Source organism: Cibotium barometz, chromosome 44, assembly GCF_041138505.1.
Source record: "Cibotium barometz isolate CiBa-2024 chromosome 44, ASM4113850v1, whole genome shotgun sequence".
Lineage (NCBI taxonomy): Eukaryota > Viridiplantae > Streptophyta > Polypodiopsida > Cyatheales > Cibotiaceae > Cibotium > Cibotium barometz.
Window position 1 is genome coordinate 10566492 of NC_141089.1, and position 24084 is coordinate 10590575.

Genomic DNA, 24084 nt, shown 5'->3' on the forward strand with positions numbered 1-24084 from the left:
TTGGCTTGTCTGTCACTCCATTGGGCACTAGGCATGGTTTGCAGCCATTTAAGTGCCCGATGATCTGTCTTAACTGTGAACTCCCTCTCGTAAAGAAAAGGTTTACAATGCGTAAGAGCTGTCATCACCCCCAATAACTCTTTGTCATAGAGTGAATAATTCTTTTTTGCGTCATTTAATTTCTAGCTATTATAAGCCACTGGGCGCTCTTCCTGTTGGAGGACAGCTCCTACGGCTAAATTGTTGGCGTCGGGAATCACCTCAAAAGGATCATCCCATGAAGCCAACTTGAGAACTAGAGACTGGGATGCAACTTTCGTCATTGCATGGATGCCTCGAGTGCTTTGCCCATATAATGGACACTTTTTGCCCTTGAGCAAATTTGTAAGAGGTGCTACAAGGTTGGAAAATGTATGCTTAATAGAGACCTACAAAAGAGTGGATCTCCCGAGCAGTTTTGGGAACATCCCATTCGAGAATTGTCCTTACCTTTTCAGGGTTGAGACTAGTCTCATGTGCATTGATGACATATCCTATATAGTAGATTTCTTTTACTCCAAATTCACTCTTTTTTGCATTGATGTAGAGCTCATTGTCTCGCAATAGTTGCAAGACCTTTTCAACTTCCCGCTCATACTGCTCTATAGTAGCAGAAAAGATGGGTATATCATCTAAAAAGATGAACACAAACTTTCCTATGTAGTATGAGCTTCACAAAAACTTGAGACATCATCTTGTTAAACATCGCCGGTGCATTGGTGAGTTCAAATGGCATCCCACAAACTCGTAGTGGCCGCGTTCAGTCGTAAAGACTGTTTTTGGAATGTCAGCTGTAAAGATCCGAACCTGGTGATAGCTAGTCTTGAGATCTATCTTCGAAAAGAACTTTGCACCATTGAGTTGTTCAAGAATATACTCAATCTTGGACATTGGAAACATATTTTTCACTGTGAGCTTATTGAGTGCCTTGTAGTCCATGCATAATTGTGCGGACTTGTCTTTCTTTTGCACAAATAAGATAGGTGAAGCAAAGGGCGACGATAAGGGCGGATAAATTTAGCTTGGAGTAATTGGGAGAGTTGTTGCTCTAGTTCGCTCTCCAATGTCTTAGACGATAGGGTGGTTCCGTCCCGGGGACCAATTCAATGCGATGATCCTCAGGGCGACTAGGTGGGAGTTGCGGCGGGAGATCGTCCTTTAGCATAATATCTTGAAACTGTGCAAGGAGACCATCCAGCTTTTGCATCAAAGGGGTTGTTGGTTAAACAACAGACTGCTAGCTACAGACATAAATCAAAGCACATTTGGCTCGTGTTCTAATGGCTCTTTGGGCCTGGATATGTGAGATGAGTGGAATGCCGGAAATGCTCCTAGGCTCAGGAACACCATCAACAATTGTGAAAGTGTCCTGCCACCAATCAGGAATGGTTGCATAATCCCTAAACCATTGAATGCTGAGAATCACATCACACCCCAAAAGAGGTGAGACAATGAAGTCTTGCTGAAATGTGGCCTTTTTGAACCTTGAATTCGAAGTGTTGAGCCTTGTGGGAAATGTGAGTGCAAAGATTGGGTGTGAACCTGTCTATGTCAAGATGATGGGGTACAAGTGTACAACTCATCTTTTTAGCCAACTGAGGAGAAATGGCGTCCTCAGAGCTTCCCATATCAAAGAGGACAATGAATTGCTGTCCCTTAGCTGTGCCATAAGCATGAATGAGGGCTTTCTTTTGCCCATCAACCTCACCCTCTTGCCTATCGTCAAATACCACTATGGGTACCGAGTTTAAGACGGGTAAGAGTTGGATGGCTATTGTGGAGGCAGAGAGGTCTTGGAGGCTTGTGTAGCTTGCCACTTGGTACAATCCTTTTTGCCATTCCCCAGGGTGTGGCAGAAGAAACATCGGTTCTCCCCCTTGTACAACGTTTTCTCTTCTAGTTGGAGGTACAGTTTCAGGAGCCATGCACTAAGTTTTGGCTTTTTGACACGTTGGTCACATCAGCGATGCTATATGGAGTACAAATCTGGGGGCCTAGCCTAGATCGTCACAGTCGATCAGGACGCACATACGATGAATGGAGATCGATGGAGAGACCACTTGTGTCCATGATCTCCAGGATGATTCGGGCTAAGGCCGCGGTACCCCATGAGATTATCAGAGCCGAGATGGGAGCACCACCGATCGCAGTCGAGGCTCTTGCCAGATCAGTGTCCTTCATTCATAGCACCTGGGAGCTTCCCCAACACCGGTATGCACGACTTGCTTTAGAGTCCTCTCATCAGCTAGCCATGGAGAGAGACACTTCATGTTGGTATGCGCAGATAGCATCCTGGTTTGAGCTCCATGGGTTCAGTTTAGACAGACTTCCAGCCTTCCAGTACTCTCTGGAGGCACCCTCTCTCACCTTGACACATTCTGAGATTAGTAGAGTCATTAGACAGGATCTCATTCAGTTGGACACTAGGAGGACATGGCTAGAGCCCTCACGGGAGTTGGGGACGAAGTTGGCTTTCTATAGAGGCCATCTTCTCCGCACCACTAAGGATGGCTTTATACTTAGACCGAGCTACATGGATACCCATCTATCTCATGGATTGAGGTGCGCCATTGGGCAGATCCGCACCTCTTCACATCAGTTAGAGATAGAGACAGGCAGATTTAGAGGCATACCTCTAGGGGATAGGATTTGTGAGATTTGTTGGATAGAGCCAGAGACGGAGGAGCACTACATCTGTCGCTGCACAACATATTATGAGATTCGAGGGCGCTACTATTGCCTTTTCAGAGAGGGATTTGGACCACTGGCTAGAGTCATGGACTATTGTGATCAGAGATGCTTGGGTTTTTATCTCCTAGAGATCCGCAGGCTCAGAGAGTCCATTATCAGGAGCAGACGCCCGACTGGCAGGAGTCCACACACAGAGAGATTACTGACTTCTTTAGAGGGACTATCCGGGAGGACACAGCCGACAGCCCAGCAGCAGGCACCCCGTGGGACTCTAGTTGAGAGAGCTATCCAGTTGGGCAGATCCAGACGCCTGAGGGTTCGCGGATCCTCACATCGAAGACGGTGCCTACACCGGAGGATTCAGAGCATCATTGCGAGGCATCGAGCTCGTCCGTGTAGGAAATATGAAAGCAAGAGTAGACTAGAAATGAAACAAGAACACAAACAAATGAAAGACAAAGAGTTACCTTGAGATGAGTGTAGACAAGACACAAGATTGATTGATTATTGATGTGACACCTACAATTTATAGGTGAGAAGTACAAGATTGAGTAGAGTGACTTATGGGACAATTATAGAGGTGCCACGTGGCATACATTGAGACGACCAAGACTAAAAGTACTCCTAGTGAGCACTTATTTCCAACACCCTCCTTAAGTGGACACTAGGAGGAAGACAAAAAGACAAGACTATGACATGACAAAAGATAAGACCAAGGCAGAGAGACTAGACAAGGATTGAGAGACAAGCTAGAAGACAAGATGGACAAGACTAGAAGACAGACATAAAGACTGATAGACTGAGAGACAAGACATGAGAGACAAAAGATCCTGAGACACCCCTCCTCAAGTGATATCCTCATATGGGTCCACAAGGGTAGGGACAAGAGTGGATCATAGACAGAGAGAGAGAGAGACAATCAGCCAGTAGAGTGGTCCCACAGAGAGAGAGAGACTTTCAGATAGACATGAGAGAGACTGACAAATAGAAGATAAATGGGGACATAGACAAAATGCCAAAGAGAATGTGGGTAGCTAATCCACAAAAGAGAGGCATATAGACTGATAGACAGAGTGTCAGAGACATATGACTGTAAGATCACACAAGATAGACACATAGACAGAGAGACTGACTGATTGTAGATAGATAGAGAGATGGACCTAGATAGATAATCCCTCCTCAAGGTCAATCCTCCTGCTAGAGTGGGTAATGCAAGGGTGCCTCTTGGATAGGGACAAGATAAGTCCATGTAGACAAATAAACATGATATTACCCCATGATCTACATCATTGGTGATCAATGGTGGTAGATAGCATGAAAACATAGACAATTATGAGAGAGATGGGAAGGTCTTACCATATTTGGCAGTGTCTAATCCCGTACAAGATAGAGAAGTAAATTTAGAACTGAGATTTTTAATTTTTCAAGAGATAGAAAGTAAACTGAAAATAGAACACAACATACACTGGATTTCTGCTTTAAATTTGCTGCTGCAGGTCTGGCTGGTCCAATGGACAGCTAACCCACATGTGAAGATGAAGAGGAAATGGGAAATAACAAAGGGAAAAATGCCATTTGCACAGATGTTGCAAATCAGGTCCAAAATCAGCATTGGAGTTTGCCTTCACAAAAGGAGGTGTCGAGCTGATGTCGAGAAGACCAGAGATCCAAAAATGACGAGTTGTTGCATGAGTTGAATGTCCAGGAGGTCCAGGACTTGAGAAGACATGTTGATAAAGAAGAGAGTGCGGGGGTAGCTGCTGCATGTGCAATACTGGAAGACAGGCCGCCGGCAGTAGAGAGAGAGAAGGTAGAGATGCATGGGCCTGACATGGGCAGGCAGATCTGAAATTGTGCCTTGAACTGCTGCTGTAGAGGTTGCCGCTATGTGAAAAAACGAAGGGGAAGATCAGGGCAGCGATGAGGGTAGGGGCAGCACGGGCTGCACCTAGAGAGATGCCATCGAGAGAAAGAGTCGCCCAGCTGAAGGAAAAGATTCGCACCATAATGAAGAGCCTTATGCTGATGGAGTAGATGAAGAACATCGTCAGGAAGAAACAGGAACCCTTCAACTGGAGTATGGCGAGGCAGAACTGATGGAAAACAGGGGCGGTCAGAATTCTGTGGCGGGCAGAATAATGGCGACCAGCAGCTGCCCGTGAGGATGCTAACGCTGATGTCGGAGCTCCTCCTACCACTGTCCCGACAGTAGTAGGGGTTTCTTGATTCGCCATCGCTTGATAGAGAGAGAGAGGTTGGTGCATGCCAGAGAGAGAGAGGCCCATGTGTTAGAGCGCGTGCCTTCCGTGTCCTGAGGTCCATGGCGATGGAGGCTTTGCACCGAACAGATCAAAACGAGAGAGAGAATTGAACCAAGCAAACACCAACGGGCTGCGCTGAATTGAGTGGGACAGCTTGGAGAGAAAAAACAGGGAAACCCTAAAACCATGGCTCTGATACCATGTAGGAAATATGAAAGCAAGAGCAGACTAGAAATGAAACAAGAACACAAACAAATGAAAGAGAAAGAGTTACCTTGAGATGAGTGTAGACAAGACACAAGATTGATTGATTATTGATGTGACACCTACAATTTATAGGTGAGAAGTACAAGATTGAGTAGAGTGACTTATGGGACAATTATAGAGGTGCCACGTGGCATACACTGAGATGACCAAGACTAAAAGTACTCCTAGTGAGCACTTATTTCCAACAGTCCGACCAGGCATCTCACTATGGCAGATATCCAGGCCATCTGGCAGAGACCCATGCTAGAGCTCCTAGGATGATTACCACTTCAGCCATATACTGTTGTACTCACTGTCACTTTTGTACTCCCCCATATTCATGTATTCATGTATCCATGTACTCATGTACCCCATTTTGACTAGTAGCATTAGCTTCCCACTCTCCCTAGTTGCTGCTTCCGGATGCTCCCTACTGATGTATTGTAGGGCTAGATACTTACCTTCAGTTCTTTCTTTTCTTTTCCAGACAGTGTATCAGATGTCACACGGTTGTAACTTTGGTCTCATAGGTCACTTTGGCCTTTTGAAGACGTTAATATAACATTACATTTCATTTCATTTCATTTATTCAGAGAGCCACATTCCCTACGCCAGATCTTTGAGGCAGCAGACTAGTGCATACTGGGGAGATTCATTCTAGACATACAGCGCCCTCCAGAGAGCAGAGACACTCAGAGCCCGCGGGAGACAGAGGACACTTGGCTTTGGACACCACGCCTATACCAGAGAGAGATGACAGAGATCAGAGCTCAGTTTCACAGAGAGGGTGCGGAGCGACTGGCTCACTTTAGAGCACACCCAGGCATGTTCTTCAGGGAGCTGTGGACACCCCCTTCATTGATGTATACCATTTTATACCCCCAGTATGGTACAGGATAGAGCTAGCTAGGTTGCATATCATGATTGTATACTCCATGCATATAGCTTTGCATTCTCCTAGTAGTAGAGCTCCATCCCCTCCACCACTCATTGTACTTATTGCACACCCAGATTCAGCTTTTTAGTTCAGTACTTTTTCATTTTTTTGGGATGACAGAGGATACCCCATACAGGTACACCGATTTGTCTCATAGGCCGAGTTCGGTCTTCTGGAAGACGTTAATAAAATCTTTCTTTCTTTCTTTCTTTCTTTCTTTCTATCTTTGTCTTTGTTGGTGTCTTGCATCAAGGTTCCTATTACTTAAGGCTGAAAGAAGACACTCAGAGCTTCCACGCATGTGACATTTGGCCGTCATACTTCAGCTCCTTTGGTTTTTCCCTTATCCTTGCCAGCAACCTCACTCTGGATCTGGTCAGCACCTCTACTGCTATCTGCACATGCACCCTTCCTCTGGTTTTTGCTCAAGACCTCTGCTGCTGGCTCTTCCCATCATCATGCCTTGGCTTCCTGCACCATCTTGGTGGCCTGTGCTCGAACTTTAGCGTGGTCTTCCCACAAGACCGGTTTCCCCTTCTCATTTGATGGCCTCCTCGGAACAACCAGGTATGCCTTTTGTGACCTCGTCATTGCCAGCTTTTCCTTTTCCAGCTGGGCCAACTGCACCATATTCACTCTCGGCTAACTAGTTTCTTCGGACTTGTCCAACTGCCCTTGCAACTCCTGCCAATGCTTCAAGTACATTGGACAGTTGTTTTTTCCTATAACCCAGACATCTATAGTAGTAGCATACATCTCTACCCGATGGGCCATAGCTTCCTCTGCCCTATCTCTTCGAGTCAGTTGTGCACTCTTCCTTGAGGTGCCCTTCTTGCCTGCAGTACACTTCTTCGCAGATGTTGAACCATTCGGACTCCTGACACTTTTCTTGGTCGTCTTGGACATGGCTGCTGCCGCAAGGTCTCTCATCTCATGGAGTAGCACCTTGCACTCTACACTCACCATTCCCTTCTTACCTTTCTTCTTTGGCAAGTTGTTTGATTCGGACTACTCTTCAAAGTCATCTGCGTGAGATTCTTTTGCCTCACTGTCCGAGGACTCTTTGACCCTCTTGGCCGCTTTTGCGAGTTTACCGAATCCAAGATCTTCTATATCTATAATGGCAACTGATTGGTCAGCTATGGATTCAGTCCCTTGATAAACCATTCTCCCATCAATTCTTTGGAGGGTTTGTTGGCTTCATCCAACCTTTTTTTGAGGGATTTAAACTTTGATGCATAAGCTTCAACATCTATGTCGTTCTGTTTCAGTTTCCGCACGATACCCATCAGCTGCCCCAACGTCTTGTCTTTCCTGAACCTCTTCATGAACATTTCTTAGAGCTCCTCATAGGTGTTGTTGGATATCTGGATCCTCAATCTTTTTCCCCTTGTAGGTTGGGAACTGTTTGTTGTTGAAGTTGCTAACCATTCTGATTTCCTGCTCTGGTCTTGGCTTTGCTTCTTGGAATAGCTATTGAAAGCCTAGGTACTCTTACTCGTTCGGTACCTCCTGCTGTTGATATGGTTCTTGTTCTTGAGCCTCTTGTTCTTGTGCTGGGTCTTGATGCGATTGCGGTTGCTACTGTGGCTGTGACTCGAGTATTTGTGGTGCTTCCCTTCTGTCCAGCAGGATTCTTTTTAGAAGTCAGCGCAAACAGCGCTGTTTGCGCTGAACACTCCTTGCTGCACTGTGGTCGGGTGCTCTTTTGGCTATTATTTCTGATTGCAGCTGTTCGTTCCCTGGCAACTCTTCTTCAGTGACACTGGATGATCCTCTTGTAGAGCAGTGCTGCATATTGAGCAAGATCACCAAAAGTGTTGGTGGATTATACCAACATGGCAAGACGGTCTAGGACGTCGGATCGGACAGATCCTTTAATGCTTAAAGCAAAATGTGCTATTTACTAGAATGCCTAATTGCTCAGGAACGTTAGTGCTCAAGGGTGGCTGAACCCAATGCCTAAGTGCTCCTGATCAGTCTCTCTCCTTGTTACAATCAGCTTGGATGCTTATACATTCCACTTTGGCTATTACAACCAAAAGAGTAAGTAATAATACAGTATACAATGTTACAAGTAGTGGGCACATGGCCCTGCTGTGCTGTTGGGGTCTGTTAGGGTGTTGGTGGTGGTCTAACAACCCTCATCAGGTCGGTGCTGTAATAATACAGTAGACAATGTTACAAGTAGTGGGCACATGGTCCTGTTGTGCTGTTGGGGTCCATTAGGGTGTTGGTGGTGGTCTAACAACCCTCATGAGGTCTGATGCTGCTACATTCATGTAACAACTCCACAACATTTGTAAGTTGTTGTATGAAGTTTGAAGACAAATTGTACAAAAGCTCTTAAAAAATAAGACTGTTAGAGTTGGATAATAAAAGTGTGATTTTGAAACTTCTTTGAAACACAGAATTGAAAATATACAGTGAAGAGGAAGAGAGGAAAGATAGAAGATTTAATTCTCTTATAAGGTGAATTTGGGCATGTTCCTGGATTCATCTAGGTATATATATTGATTCTCTTAACCTAATCTATTGTGTATAAGTGAGTTGGATTTTTTATAAGGAATCCTACTAAATTTGAAAGCTAACTATGAAAAAACCAAAGAAACCTTTGTGTAGTCCTTTCCTAATTGTTGAAATCTTCTACAATAGGAAGCTCTAGACAGATTTACGATCTCTTCTATTTGGTTGAATTTGCTACTCTTGATGACTTGACCTTCTCTTCCTTTCTACTTGTAACTGCACGCATATCGGCTAAATCTATTTTGTGAGGTCCTCTCTATGAGGAGTTGCCATGGTTGAGCAGTTGCAACGCACGACAAGGAATGGTTAGAGAGGTTTGGTATACTGCTAAATCGGCTACATGCAAGTATTTCTAACTTTGAGTGCACTAAGGGTTGAAGGAGATCTTCTCAAGACTTCTCATTCTTGGGTCACGGGTATAAATGGACAGCTAGATGAGTTTGGATGGACTTGGAAGTTGTGCAAGTTGTTGATGTGTTACTTGGGTCAAGTTGGACCCACTTATGGTTGACTTAAGTATAGACCACCCTTGGGAGGCTGTATATTGACTAGTGTAGTCCCTCATTTATCATTCACTGATCTACTGTCACATGAGAGCTTAAGCTAATGGAGATCACAAGTTAAGCTACAAATTAATGCAAATCTCCCTGAGGATGTGTTAGTGGAAAAATGCAATAGACAAGACACCTGATGCGCTAATCTATTGTATATTCCAAAACATGAATGGTCATTGTAGACCAAGGATAGATTTAACTCATGAATGCTGATGATGAGAACACTGATGATGCTCACAGTATGTTTGGGTGTGGTCTTAGTCTGGTGCCGACCTGTCTCCAAGCATACACTACTATGGTTAGTTGAGTGCCAACCCTAAAAATAGCAATACAAATGTCCAATAATAATAAACGTGTCCACACTGGCCACCCTTTGGGCGCTTGGACAAGATACAATGGAATGGCTGAAAAGCCCAAAATTGGCCATGACTTGGCCATGAACATGCCCTTGAAGTGGCTAAATAGCAGAGACATGGCTATGTCACAGTGCTGGAAGGTGTGCACGTGACATCCCCTCCCTCTTAACTTGGAGCAGGGGGTGCACATGAGGCTCCTTTGCTCCATCTTGGTGTTGGTTCGACTGCAGGGTCAACTCTGAATGATGTCTCCTTCATTGCCTCCTTGGGAACTATGGGCACTGGAACTAGACCCTTTGCCTTTGGATGCTTTGCTAGCAAGGTAGGCTCCACGGAAACCTGGGCAACTTTTGAAGCACACAACTCTTTTGGGAAGTGACGGTGGCTTTACACACAATTGGACATTTGTGCCCCTTCGTCGACCTCAGAAAGCTGCCCATGATCTTCAACTACGGCACTCTTGTCAACTTCCTTTGGCTTCACCACATTGCTTCCACTCTTGGAAACCGTCTCATGTATGAGGCTATCGTGGCTGGTAACTTCTCCCTTTGTATGGCAAATAACTCATTCATTTTTTGAATCATGTTGGCGATTATCTCTTCATAAGCCCTTTGATGAGCTTCTATACGCTCCTGGGATGCACAAAGGTACTTCTTCCAATATGGTTCCATGATGTGCATACAACCATAAGTTGAACCTAGACTAGACTCCTATGCAACTATGCAAATCTTGGTATACAGGACCCTATGGCTGTCTGCAAACCTGCTTGCAGAAGCTGGCTTGATTTATGCAATTTGCTGCAAATGCTCACGTATCAGCATTAAACGCACACGGCTGCTGGGACTGCAAACGCACAAGTATATTTTGAGTGGACTGCATACACAGATGCGACTTGCTGAAGTGAATGCAAACACTGCTGAAAACATTGAACTGTATGCTGCGAACAGAGGCACTGATGCTGGCCAACCTAAAGTGCACTATCGACCTGGTGCTGTACTTGCCCTAGGTGACATGCGCAACATCAAAAACGGAAACCTTAGATTTTTGCAAGACCTTGCGATTTGTATCATAATTGTAAATATTTATACGATTATTCATTGAATTTATACATTGAGCAGAGTAGGTGAATCTTCTCCTCTTTTGTTTGTGTGTCTAGTTTTTGCATCTTAATCAATGTTTATTAAGCATTAGGTGGGTGCATAATTAATACACTTTTGCATTATCATGTAACAAGTCCACAACATTCATAGGTTCTTGTATGAAGTTTGAAGACAAACCGCACAAAAAATAAGACTGATCGAGTTGGGTAATAAATGTGTGATTTTTGAAACTACTTTGAAACACAGAATTGAAAATATATAGTGAAGAGGAAGAGAGGAAAGAGAATGACAGTAGAAGACTTGTTTCTCTTAACCTAATCTATTTTGTTTAAGTAATCTGGAATTTTTACAAGGAATCCTACTAAATCTGGTAAAAACTAAAGGCCATACTTTGACAGTGGTGCCGTGTGTGCAATGTGCATTCTCTCAAGCATGTCTTTGGTGTGCTTGCTGACTATGTGGTTTAACTTTTACTTACATCTGTTATGCTATGCTATAATTAGGGCTAATATCTTCTCAATTCTCAATCTTATGCTATGCTATAATTAGGGCTAATATCTTCTCAATTCTCAATCTTATGCTTGTACATTATCAGGCAAGAGTCGCACAGGATATGGAGAGCAAAAAAGACGTTAGAAAAAAAGATAAAATTATTGAACCATAAAAAATCCTTATCTTTTGTTTTTGGTAAGACTATAGCAGCCATGTTGGGGTTAGCAGTTCAACCATTCATCCATGTACCCTAGTGCCCCATTGCTTGACTTCAGTTTAGCAAGTGTAGAGGCCTTACGGGAGCCTTGCGCAACAATTCATACTCATCTTCAAATTCAGATTTCAATATTACAGAAAGATAGTCATTTAGCAAGTGTGGAGGTCTTATCTGAGCCTTGCGCAACAATTCATACTCATCTTCATTCAGATTTTAATATCTACTACAGAAAGATAGTCTACGCTATGGAGAAAGATGCAGAATACAGAAAGATAGTCTACACTTTGGAGGAGGTCGGTATGGTGCTTATGCTCATCCAGTGATGCAACAGGCTGCCTTTGTTGATCCTTTGTTTGCTCATGGAAACATGTGTTTATAGGGCTACAATGTTAAGATGAGAACCTCTTTTCCTTGCGTGTGAACAAATTGTGGTCCTCAGCCGACGATGGCATCATGGGCAAGCTGGCTCAATTAGGAATTGAGTGATCGTGTAGGTGCGCTTTGCTCTCTTTGTTAGAAATGGAAGGTTGTATTGGTGCTCTTTCATGCCCCAAGACCTATGCCCATCATTCCTATGCTTTCTTCGCAAACATCTTACTCATTAGTTAGTGTATCAAGATGGAATTGTCCATACTGGTAAGGTTTTTTTTTTTTTTTTGATGTGAACATAGGATTAAACTCTAAAGCAGTGTTTATATTTTCTAGTCTCTATCATGCTATTGAATAGCACTCTTAGTTTATTTGGTATTTTTCTATAGTGAGGAAGGATTGACTCTGTAACAATGTCTTTTTTTTTTGGGCTAGAATCCACCTTCCATTCCAACGTTCACAGTTGTTGGATGGGCTTGTCGGCTTCGAAAAGCTGCTTTTATCATTGATTGGCATAATTTTGGGTATACAATCCTTGGAATGTCTCTTGGTTCGAGTCATCCACTTGTGAAGATGTATTCATGGTATGCAATTATTCATTGGATTTTTCTTTTTTCAATGATACAAAACTTGATTGGTGAATTCATGATGCCTTTTTCATGCTAGATTTATGTGACACTAGCTACACATTTTCCTTATAAATGTATTTGGAATCTAAATTAACGGCATGTGGCACATATTACTGGACTCCTAATCAAGAAGACTTTGTGTTACATGTGTAGCGGAAGACTGTTGATCAGGTGTGCTTAAGATGCAATTAGCTTTAATGAGAGATGAAAGAGATAGAGAGAGTGGATTGAACTGAATACATAGGTGTGTTACCACAATGATGACGTGCAAGAGAGTCTAGACCTTTGTGGATGATGTCAAATCCCCATAGGATCACCTCGTAGAACGCTCCTGGTACAAGACTCGAAACCTGCAAACAAACCAAACAAACATGAAGGGGTGCAGGCCTGACTCACCTCCCAACCTTGACAGCCGTGGGCAAGCCCACAAGTCTTAGCTTCCCCCACCGAGCCACGAGCCGAGCTAACTAGATGGACGTACTGACCAATCTCTACCTCGTGACGTTCCATACCGCCACGAAGCTACCCTCGTAGACCTCGAGACTGCTGCTGGCCTTGGTTGCATAAAGTAGGTGCACGTCTGCACTAGATCTAGGCTCCTGACCATAGAGCTCTCACAAAGACACGCGAGACTCTATGAACTAATGACTAACCTTGGCCACCCTTTTATAGGCTCTTGGCCGGTCATCGGGCGTCCACACTTGGATGCCCGTCCGTTCATACTTGGGTGCCCGCCCGTTAGTCTATCCCTAACTCAGCTCGCCAATCAGCCTGCCTAGCTCCAAGCTTCCCCAAACCTCAAAGCTAGTCTTGTGTGCGTGTAGCACACGGTAGATACACACTGTGCACATGACATACTCCCCTTCCTCTAAGAGCTCACTAAAAAGCCAGGATAATCTCTCTGAAGAGTAGTCAATGTCTCCCATGTAGCGTCCTCCTCAACACAATTCTTCCACTTGATCTTGTATTCCGTGATAAGCGTATTACGCAATCTTCTTTCACGAAATCCAAGAATCTTTTCAGGTTCATGTGGAACAAATGTCATGTCCTCGACATCTATGGGAGTAACAAACTGGTCTGTTCCACCCAGTACTTCCTTAAGTCTACTGACATGAAATACAGGATGGACTTTCACATGAGAAGGCAAATCCAATTCATATGCGACTGAACCAATCCGTCGTGTAATACGAAATGGTTCATAGTATCTAGGTGATAATTTCGGAGATCGACCTGTCCGTAAAGTCTCGGAGTCTTTGGGAACTTGCAAATACACCATTGTTCCTTTAGAGAACTCTCTGGGTGAACGATGTCTATTTGAATAAAATTTGTGTTTGTCTTGAGCACTTCTAATAGATTCTTTCGCAACTTGTAACATTTCTTGCATATCTTACAAAAAATTACGTGCTGTATCATGCTGAAGTTCTAAAAATCCTACTGTAACAGGTGATCTAGGTTGAAAACCATACATAAGCATAAAAGGACTAAAACCTGTACTCATATGCTTAGTACTATTATATGCAAATTCTAACATAGGAAGATAATCCTCCCATGAACTCTGTCTTTTGGAGACATATGCTCGAAGCATGTCCTCCAAAATTTGATTAACTCTTTCAATCTGGCCATCAGATTGAGGATGATCTGAGGAACTCAAATTCAAAGTTGTTTCCAACTTCTAAAAAACAAGCCTCCTAAAGTCACTTGTAAACTTAGAGTCCCTATCATTGACTATGTCCTGCGGTAACTTGTACAGTCTAAAGAGTTTCTCGATAAACTGCCTTGCTAATTGCGGAGCTATAATGGTCTTCCGGGTCGGTGAAAATCTAGTCATTTTTGTCAAGCGATCTAGCACAACCCAAATAGAATCGTGGCCTTGACTTGTTCTTGGCAATCCGGTAATAAAATCCATGGAAATACTTTCCTATTTATTATCTGGGATTTGCAAAGGATGCAACAATCCCGCCTGTCTAAAGCGTTCAGCTTTATTTGCTTGACAAACTTAACACTGGAGAACATAATCTTCTACATACTCTTTCATCTTTTGCCAATAAAAAGTGTGTTTCACTAACGATAATGTCGTGTGTACCCTACGGTGTCCAGTAGAAGGGGGTGACACTTCTTAAGAATCTTGGACCTAATGTCCGGGATCTGTGGTACACAAATTTTGTCATTATGGAATAGTAAACCATTCCGAAACATCCACTGACCTCCTATAGCCTGAATGGTAGGCTGCTCAGTCATTGAGTCTTGGTCAATCAATGAGCTCCAGTCGTGGATCTTCTGCTGAAATGGACCAAAATAACTATCAATCTTGCAAAGTCCTCTCAATGATTGAAATAAGTCAGTAGTAATCTTGGTGAACGACAAAGTATTTACCTCTCTAATTCGACTAGCGCATCTGCGACACTATTCATGGATCCTTTTCGATAACGAATCTCAAAATCAAAATCTTGCATTAATTCAGCCCATTGAGCTTTCCTTCCTCTCAAATCATCGGCATCACACACATACTTGATTGATTGATGATCAGTCAATACCACAAACTTGGAGCCATATAAATAACCAGTCAATCAGGTCATCTGATCTAGGGAGAGGATAACGGTTCTTAATTGTCAGCTTGTTCAATCTCTTGTAATCTATACACATTCTCCGGGTCTTGTCCTCATAGTAGCAGGGGAACGTCGTTTGCACCCCTTGGGAACGGTGGAACGCGTTCTCCCAAGCCTGAGATGTCTAAACCGGGTGGAACGTGCATGGGGGAACGATTTGGCATGGGAACGGCCAGGGGAACGTGGGGGAACGGTTTCATGGAACGTTTGGCTGCTGTTTCCCCTTTGGAGAATGTTTTTTATGTTTGGCCAAGAGAAAAAGAAAAAGAGAAAAAGTGTACCTGTTGTTGCGAGCCGCCTGTGGATATCCTTGAAAGACGTACCCTATTGTCGCTGAGTCGCGAGTGGGCTCCTCTCTCGAGTCTCTTTAGACTTCGACTCCTACTTTCCAAGGCAAGGCAGCAAGGCTACTTACTTTTCCCTCTCTCTTTCTCTCTCGTTTCCCCATACCGTTCCCCCTCATTCTCGTTCCCCTGATGGGGCTTTCGTTCCGTTCCCGTTCCCGTTCTGTTGCTACTATGGTTGTCCTTCTTTCTCCTAGCAACACAAGTGCACCCGAAGGTGATTTACTTGGACGGATCTGGCCCATCCTCAGTTGTTTGGCCAACTCATCTTCCTGAGCTTGGCTCATCCTATAAGATGGAATACTAACAGGGTGAGCACCAAGGACTAGGTCAACACGATGATCTACTGCCCTTTCGGGTGGTAAGCGCGATGGTAGTTCCTTAGGAAATACATCTTGAAACGAATCAAGTATCTTCTTTAATTCTTTGCTTTTAAACACACTTAATTCATTGACATCCATAGAAGGTACGAGAAATGAAGAAAGTGGAATCAAGACACAATGGAAAGCAGTATACAAGGAAGAATCCATTATATTTTCAAAATCAACTATATGTACAAGAGGTCCCTGAGAGGGATGTATACAATGACCTAAGATACTATACTGGGTGTTCCTATGTTCAAAAGAAAAAGTATGACTAGACCAATCTATCTGGACCTGAAGAGTCTTAAACCACTCAATCCCTAATAACAAGTCTACATGCTCTAGATGCATAATATAGCATTCCAGAGTATCTTCGTAGTCCTGAATCCGGATCGGTAGCTTCTTCACCTTTTGATCCCATACTTGCCGACCCGCAGGTAGGCGTATCTCATAGGTATGATCGCTGGGTCTTGTGTCAAGACCCAATTTCTGCACAAGTTTGTAATTAACAAAGTTGTGTGAGCTGTCACAGGGTCTAGAAGAATGTGGATTCTATGGCCGTTCACTTCTCCATAAACTCGGAGAAATCATGCACACCAAAAACTTTAGAGTTGAATAGACAATCAGAATATGAACTAGGGCGAGAAAGTACAGTAACTGAGGTACGTATCAAAGACAACTGGTTAGCTGCCTTTGGCTTGGGTCCTACGTTGGTCTTTGCACCGTTTTGCTTTGGGCACTCGTTACACATATGCCCTTTTTCTTCGCAGATGAAGCAACGTCCCTCCTTCTCGAGCTTCAAAGCCTTAAGGAGACGTTTTTCTCTTCGCTGGGGTTGAAGTTGAATTCTTCGAAGGTTGGTCCAAAGACTTTCCTTCAGTTGTGCTAGCCATCGGTGCGGAGAACTTCCTTTTGTGCTTGTTCCCTTGCTCGGTAACGGGTTTGGACTTGGAAGAGACCATTGTATCATCATAAATACGAGCGGAATGAATGGCCTCATCCAAAGTTTTGCATTTGTTGTTTTTAACCTGCAAACGGTACGAGTCGGGTAAACCGGCTACGAAGAACCCCAAAAGAGTGGTGGAATCCGTCTTCGTACCTTTCATCTGCAAGTCTCTAAATTTCTGGAGATAGACCTCATAAGTGAGGTTCTGTGAGGTCATGGTCAAAGTAGCAAACCGGGCAACATCATAGTCATCCTCTTTCTTGAAGACTTCTTCGAATTGTGTCCAAGTCGTTTGTTTAGGGTTGAGTTCTTTCCACCAAAGCAAAGCTTTGTCCGAGAGGAAACTTGCTGCTAATTGGATCTTTTTGCCATCGTCATATTGATGAAACTGAAATTGGATTTGCCCCTTATGTAGCCAAGTGTCCACTATCTCTTTGGTACACTGCTTTTGCTCGCCCCCAAACTGTTCCGGAGTAATGTTGGAGCCTAAAGCAGATGCCAAAGTATCCATACTCGAAAGAGTAGATAGGATAGTGGTCAACAAAGATGGATTTTTGTAAAGCCTGCATCTGCCGGGCGATTTGTGCTTGACGTTTTTGAGGAAGAAGCTTCAAGAGCAACTTTAAACTCTTGGAAATCTAATTTTGAAACAAAATCATCGAAAAGATCGCCATCCGTGGCTTCCGTAGCTGGCAGGTCTTTACGTTCGGGAAGGGGCTCCAACTCGGATTCTTGGGTTGACATCTTGAAGAGGGCAAGATGAGAGAAAAGTTTGATCTTGCACAATAAGAGTGCTAGAGTCCTTTTGTGTTTTTTTCTCTCTCTCTCTCTCTCTATATATATATATATATATTTTCTGGTTTTCTGGTTTTGCTCTGATATCACTGTCAAATCCCTATAGGACTGCCTCGTAGAACGCTCCTAGTACAAGACTCGAAACCTGCAAACAAACCAAACAAACATGAAGGGGGTGCAGGCTTGACTCACCTCCCAACCTTGACAGCCATGGGCAAGCCCACAAGTCTTAGTTGTCCCCACCGAGCCACGAGTTGAGCTAACTAGATGGACGTACCGACCAATCTCTACCTCGTGACGTCCCATACCGCCATTAAGCTACCCTCGTGGGCCTCGAGACTACTACTGGCCTTGGTTGCATAAAGCAGGTGCACGTCTGCACTAGATCTAGGCTCCTGACCATAGAGCTCTCACAAAGACACGCGAGACTCTATGAACTAATGACTAACCTTGGCTTCCCTTTTATAGGCTCTTGGCCGGTCATCGGGCGTCCACACTTGGGCGCCCGCCCGTCCATACTTGGGTGCCCGCCCGTTAGTCTATCCCTAACTCAGCTCGCCAATCAGCCTGCCTAGCTCCAACTGCCTAGCTTCAAGCTTGCCCAATACTGTGCACATGACAGATGAAGTGCCGACTAAATCCGGACCTATTTGCTGGAATTTGTGCACAATTGGTTGCTGGTTATACTAGGGCTGGTGGCCTATTGAGCTTTTGAAGACTTCAATGCTGATTCCCTTGCAGATCTGGATCACTCTTGGAGACTTGTTTGCTGATTGTGCTCCAACACTTGAGAGATGGGAAATGGGTTTTGAAATGGGCAACACTTGAAAGTCTAGCTAGAATGTTGTTCTAGCTGAGAAACTAGGATCACCAGTTCAAAACACAAGGTAAATGCACAGATTTGATGCTTCATGAGAAAATTATGGTTTCTTCAAGTTTAAGACTAAAGCTCCACAACTTTTCTTTAGCTCCTTATCTACTCTATTAACTGAAAATAAGTGAGTACAAGTACTAGTCATACAATGGCTACAGACTAGTGTAACTAATAAAAAAAGTCCTAGACTACATCTAGCTAAGTAGCCTAGTTCGGACATCAATAATTGATGTATTACTCATGCCAATATGATGTGACCATCCAATCCTCTAGTACTCATAGAGTACTATATTCCCATGTGATTGCATTTGACATATGATCATGTACGGTCATCCAACGAATCCTCCAAAAAGATGTCCAATGCGGTCCATATAAGTAACTTAGATCACGAGGTTACTTTTCGATGCATATTTAGATTTCTTGCCACGCTTGCACACATGATGGCATATAACGGGGATGTTCTTTGTGATGTCTTCTATCATCCCATAATATCACATGATGTGTCTCTTCCAATTGGCTCATTCTATAAGGCCCAATACTCACAGACTGGGACTCTGGAACTAAATCAATCTTATGATCAACCGACCGAATGCATGAAAGACCATGTAACTCGGCTGAGAAAACATCGACAAACTTTGCCCTAATATTTTCTAAAGCATGTGAGGTGACTTAGCTGGGAAAACATCAACAAACTCTGCCCTTATATTTTCTAAAGCCTGCTCCCCGATACATTAAGACTAACTGAATTAAACTCACAATTAGCAGCGAATGGCATGGTATCTAGAAAACATTAGCACACTTTGCCTTGATATTTTATATGAGCCAGAGGCTAAGGCTCAGTCCCATCTACCAAGTCCATGGCGAGAGTCTCTGGTCTAGGCTTAGACCCACTGTCAACAACAAATAATAATAACCCATAAGTCGCATGTATAGTGACTATTGCTGCTGTAAATAACCATCCAATCATAAATAGTCAATAACCATGGATTTACTAATAATCCACCTTAGCCACGTGTATCAACCTGCTTTCCCTAATCCCAAGGCTCCCCTAACCATGCGAGATTAGGCTACTAATCCCAAGGAATACGTAGATATGTAACAGTATGGACCTATGGACAGACTATACAGACAATTTAGGAACCCTAAGATTGCCTCAAAAACCCTAAAAACTGCTTTTTGAAGGATTTTATCGCCCTTAAATCATGGAACAGGCTGAACATCAAATTTGTGATCAATTGAACCCTAGAAAAGCATCAATACTTGTGATCTTCAAAGACACCATCATATTGGGTGTGAAGAAGGTGCTTCATATCATCTCTCTGCAAGCTTCATCTTTTGACAGCCTTACTCTAGCACTTGTGTGTGAAGAGTCCTTTTCTGAAGACTCCAGGGTGTGCTCTAGCACTTGTGCATTGTGAAGAGTCCTTTTCTAAAGACTCCACATTCGGTGTGGATTACCGGAGAGTTTCCAACACTTCTCTTTGGACTCCTTCTGTGGGGAGGAAAGTCCAAAGATGGTATTCTGTTTGTTTGTATTCATTGCTTGTACTCGGGATAGTCACGTGCAAACCGGTGGTGAACCTTGAGCACCCGAGATATTGTATTAGAAGCACACTCCTTTTGGTAATATAACCTAAAGGGGGAGGGGGGGGGTCAGCCCATCTTCAGCCCCTAGTGTGGTGTACCATGCTGATATTTCATTTGTTGTTGAGTACGTGTGATGTGTTGCTTTTAGTGATCTTAGTCTTGTTTTTGCGGTTAATTGATTCCAAGATATGCTCCGCTCCGTTACAATGTCCAAAAAAATTTGGGTCCCTATCAGTGAATGTGTATGAAGGTAAACTATACAACTTGAAAAGCTGTTCAGTAAGTTGTTGTGCCAATTAGATGCCTTTATGGGTAGCAGACATCTTCACCACTCCCTGCGGTGAAGTTTGAACAATTCTGATCAAGTTTAGGGAGAGTGTTGAAAATGTAAGCTAGAATCCACCAATGGGTGGAGTATTTGATGTGACTTGGTGATCATTCACATGAAGTGATGAAACAGATAGGCAGCTCTGAGTGTGTGCTTTTAGCCTAGCATGTCTCTTGATGGGTATCACATCATTTGACCCATTAGCAACCCAGTTTGGTAACATCTACATTTTAGTGTCACACGTGGGTGCATGAATACAGAAACCAGTGGCCAAATCACAACATACATTCAACATCCATTACATCATGAGCATGTATCGATACATTTGTTCACATCAGTGCCCATCACCTCCGGAGAGTGATAGAAACTCAGTTCGCTGGTTTTATAAAGCATGTTCTTTTGGACTAACCTTATACAAACTTGCACCTACTCTTGGGCACTGATGACGTGAATAGGGATGTCATAGCTTATTGTCCACGCTATGCATGATAGAGTTGATGATTCTACACTTCATGTTCGGACAGACATTGGAGTTAATGGTTGCACTTTTGAGTCGAAGTCTTTTTTAAAGTTTACCTTAATGTTTGGTTCTGGCTCTTGAGTGCTTTAGGTCTAGAGTTTATAGTTCTCTGTTTTGCTATTCTATGTTGTTGTTTAGTATCTTAGCTCAAAAGGTTTCAGTTCTTATTAAGAATAAGTGTGTGTATGCTTTTGTGTGTGTGTGTGTGTGTGTGTGTGTGTGTGTGTGTTTTAAAAATAAAATAAAGTTTCTTTCATTCATGTAATTGTTTTGTTTTGATTTCTTGTTTTCTTGTTTTTTGTTTTTTTTGTTTTTTGTTTTGTTTTGTTTTGTTTTATTTTTTTGTTTGTTTGTTTGTTTGTTTTTTTGTTTTTTTGTTTTTGTTAATGTCTTAGTTAAAAGTCTTTGTTTGATATTATCATTTGATTTCCTCCCCTTGGTAGCTTGGTTTGTTAGTTTATTTATTTTTGATCTTTCAAATGCTTTGTTTTTGTCTTTGTCCTTCTTCACTATTTATTTTTGATCTTTCAAATGCTTTGTTTTTGTCTTTGTCCTTCTTCACTATTATTTTTTTCTCGATTCTCTCAATTCGTAAGTTCAGATTTTTTTGACTTTATGAAGGTATATATAAACATATACATCTTGAAACCACATAAGTTAATCTTGCACATGACACAGTTTACAGCTTGCCAATGAAGCATCCGTGGGCTGTGCATATATCTGCTCACCTGGGATACTGCATACTGAATATCCGGTCGGGTGTTGCACAAGTAAATCAGGCACCCAACAGCCTGACAATAGAGAATAGCATCAAAAGATTCACTGCCATCATGTACTGTAAGTTTCAGCCCTGGTTCCATAGGAGTGGAAATAGGCTTACAATCTTGAAATTTGAATCTTTCTAACAGTCTCTGTACATACTTCGACTGTAACATAAAGATACCCTTCTCACTTTGTATGAACTGTATGCCCAAGTAATAGTGCAACATACCCATATCTGACATCTCAAAAGCAGATTTGAGTTCGGACTTAAAATCTGAAATTTTATCCGCATCAGTACCTGTGAGCAACATATCATCTACATAAAGAATGATTATCAAAATATCCTCCCCATCTCTCTTGATGTAGAGGGTGCTTTCAGTTGGACTGTTGGTGAACCCCTGGCTAGTCAAAAATGCATCAATCTTTGCATACCAGGCACGCGGTGCTTGTTTTAAGCCATACAAAGCTTTCCTCAACTTGCACACCTTGTGCTCTTGACCAGACATAGCAAAACCAAGAGGTTGTATCACATAAACCTCTTCCTCAAGATCACCATTCAAAAAGGCTGTTTTTATGTCCAACTGATGTACAAACCAGCCATAATGTGCAGCCATAGCAACAACAACACGGATGGTGGTCATCCGAGAAGTGGGGGCAAAAGTTTCTTCATAATCTATGCCCTTTTTCTGAGCATAGCCCTTAGCAACCAGCCTTGCTTTGTACCTGTCAATGGTACCATCTGGTTTGCGTTTAACCTTATAAACCCACTTTGTACCAATTGCCTTCTTGCCAGGAGGCAAATCCACCAAATCCCATGTATGATTCTTAACAATAGAATCCAATTCAGCTTGCATGGCCTGCATCCAATGCTGATTTTCACTTGCATCTTCAAAACTCTCAGGTTCCTCTTCATCCATAAGAGAACTCACCCAAGCTGACTCCGAAAAGTGAGAGCTTTCAGCCTCACGTGTACTCCTACGTGTCCTACCTGGTAATGGAGCAGCAAGTCTACTCTCTTGAAGAGTCTGTATCGCCCAACGAGGAATGGTTCTAGCTTCTTGCAAAGCTGTCCTCTCTTGTACAACAATATCCTCTTCTGCTTGCTGTATGTCAGGCTCAGCCTGGGGCTGATTTAAAGCATCAAACACACGAGGTGGTGGCTGCAAATTCTGAAATTCAGCCGGTATATCAGCTGTGGTTCCTATGCCAATGGGTATCAACCCTTCAAATACATCAAAAGACTCCTGAGGTTGCTGAAATTTAAATTCAGCAATGGGTTGTGCTGAATTCTCAGCAAAAACAACATCTCTGCTCACAAAAATCCTCCGTGTGACAGGATTATAGAGACGGTACCCTTTACTTTGACTGCTGTAGCCAACAAATATGCACTTTATGGCTTTATCATCAAGCTTCCCACGAAGCTCCTGTGGTACATGTGCATAAGCCAAGCAACCAAACACACGAAAATAATCAACACTAGGTTTCCGATCAAACCAAGCTTCATAGGGTGTAACAGATCTGAGTGTCTTTGTAGGGCACCTGTTCAACACATGAGTGGCACACATAAGAGCTTCCACCCAAAACTTATGTGGCAATCCCTTTGCTTTCAGCATACACCTGGCCATCTCCATGAGTGACCTATTCTTTCGTTCGGCGACACCATTCTGCTGAGGTGTATATGGTGTAGTACACTGGTGTACTATGCCCTTCTCTAAACAAAAAGCATCAAATACTTTAGATAAGTATTCCCCCCCTCTGTCAGTTCTGAGAGTCTGCACTTTTTGTCCTGTTGCATTTTCAACCATGTTGACATAATGTCGGAAATGCATAAAGACATCAGATTTGTTCTTCAAAGCATACACCCAGGCATATCTGGAAAAGTCATCAATAAAAGTAACAAAATACCAATGACCTCCCAAGGATTGTGTCCTCATTGGACCACATACATCACTGTGAATGAGCTGCAATTTGCGGACAGCTCTAACAACTCTATCCTTTTTGAAAGCCTGACGATGCATCTTTCCCAAAATACATCCCTCTCACACATGTCTGGGAGGAGTCTCTAAATTAGGTAGGGCATCTACCATTTTCAGCTTCTGAAGTGCCATGAGACTGCCATAATTTACATGCCCAAACCTGGCATGCCACAACTCTGCATCCTGCATAGCAGATGCAGAGGTAGAAACAACACATGCACTGTGCCTCTCATAAGGATCAAGACGGTACAAACCGCGACATAAGGTCCCTGTAGCAACCAAAGCAAAGTCACGGACCATACATTTAGTATCCTCAAAGGAAACAACCAGCCCTCTCTTTGCAAAAGAAGACACTGAGAGAAGATTCTTCTTTATCCCAGGCACATACAATACATCCTGAAGGAGAAATTCGGAGCCATTAATGGCTGTAAGCATAACATCCCCTGTGCCCTGAACTGGATAAGAAGCATAATTTGCACACGTAACCTTTCTGCCACATGAAGAAGGTACCATCTTGCCAAACAAATCCTTTCTGGACGTGATGTGCCTTGAGGCACCACTGTCAAA

At 43.1% G+C, this 24084-nt stretch overlaps 1 protein-coding gene across 3 annotated transcripts in view; it reads left to right on the plus strand.

The window, feature by feature from the left end:
• LOC147612949 (UDP-Glycosyltransferase superfamily protein) overlaps positions 1-24084 on the plus strand; it is a 127145-nt gene that overhangs the window by 46904 nt on the left and 56157 nt on the right. For all 3 annotated transcript variants that reach the window (XM_086782224.1, XM_086782225.1, XM_086782223.1), the window contains one exon: positions 12224-12372. In XM_086782224.1, coding sequence (XP_086638350.1) covers positions 12224-12372 — 149 coding nt within the window. The remainder of the gene's footprint in view (positions 1-12223; positions 12373-24084) is intronic.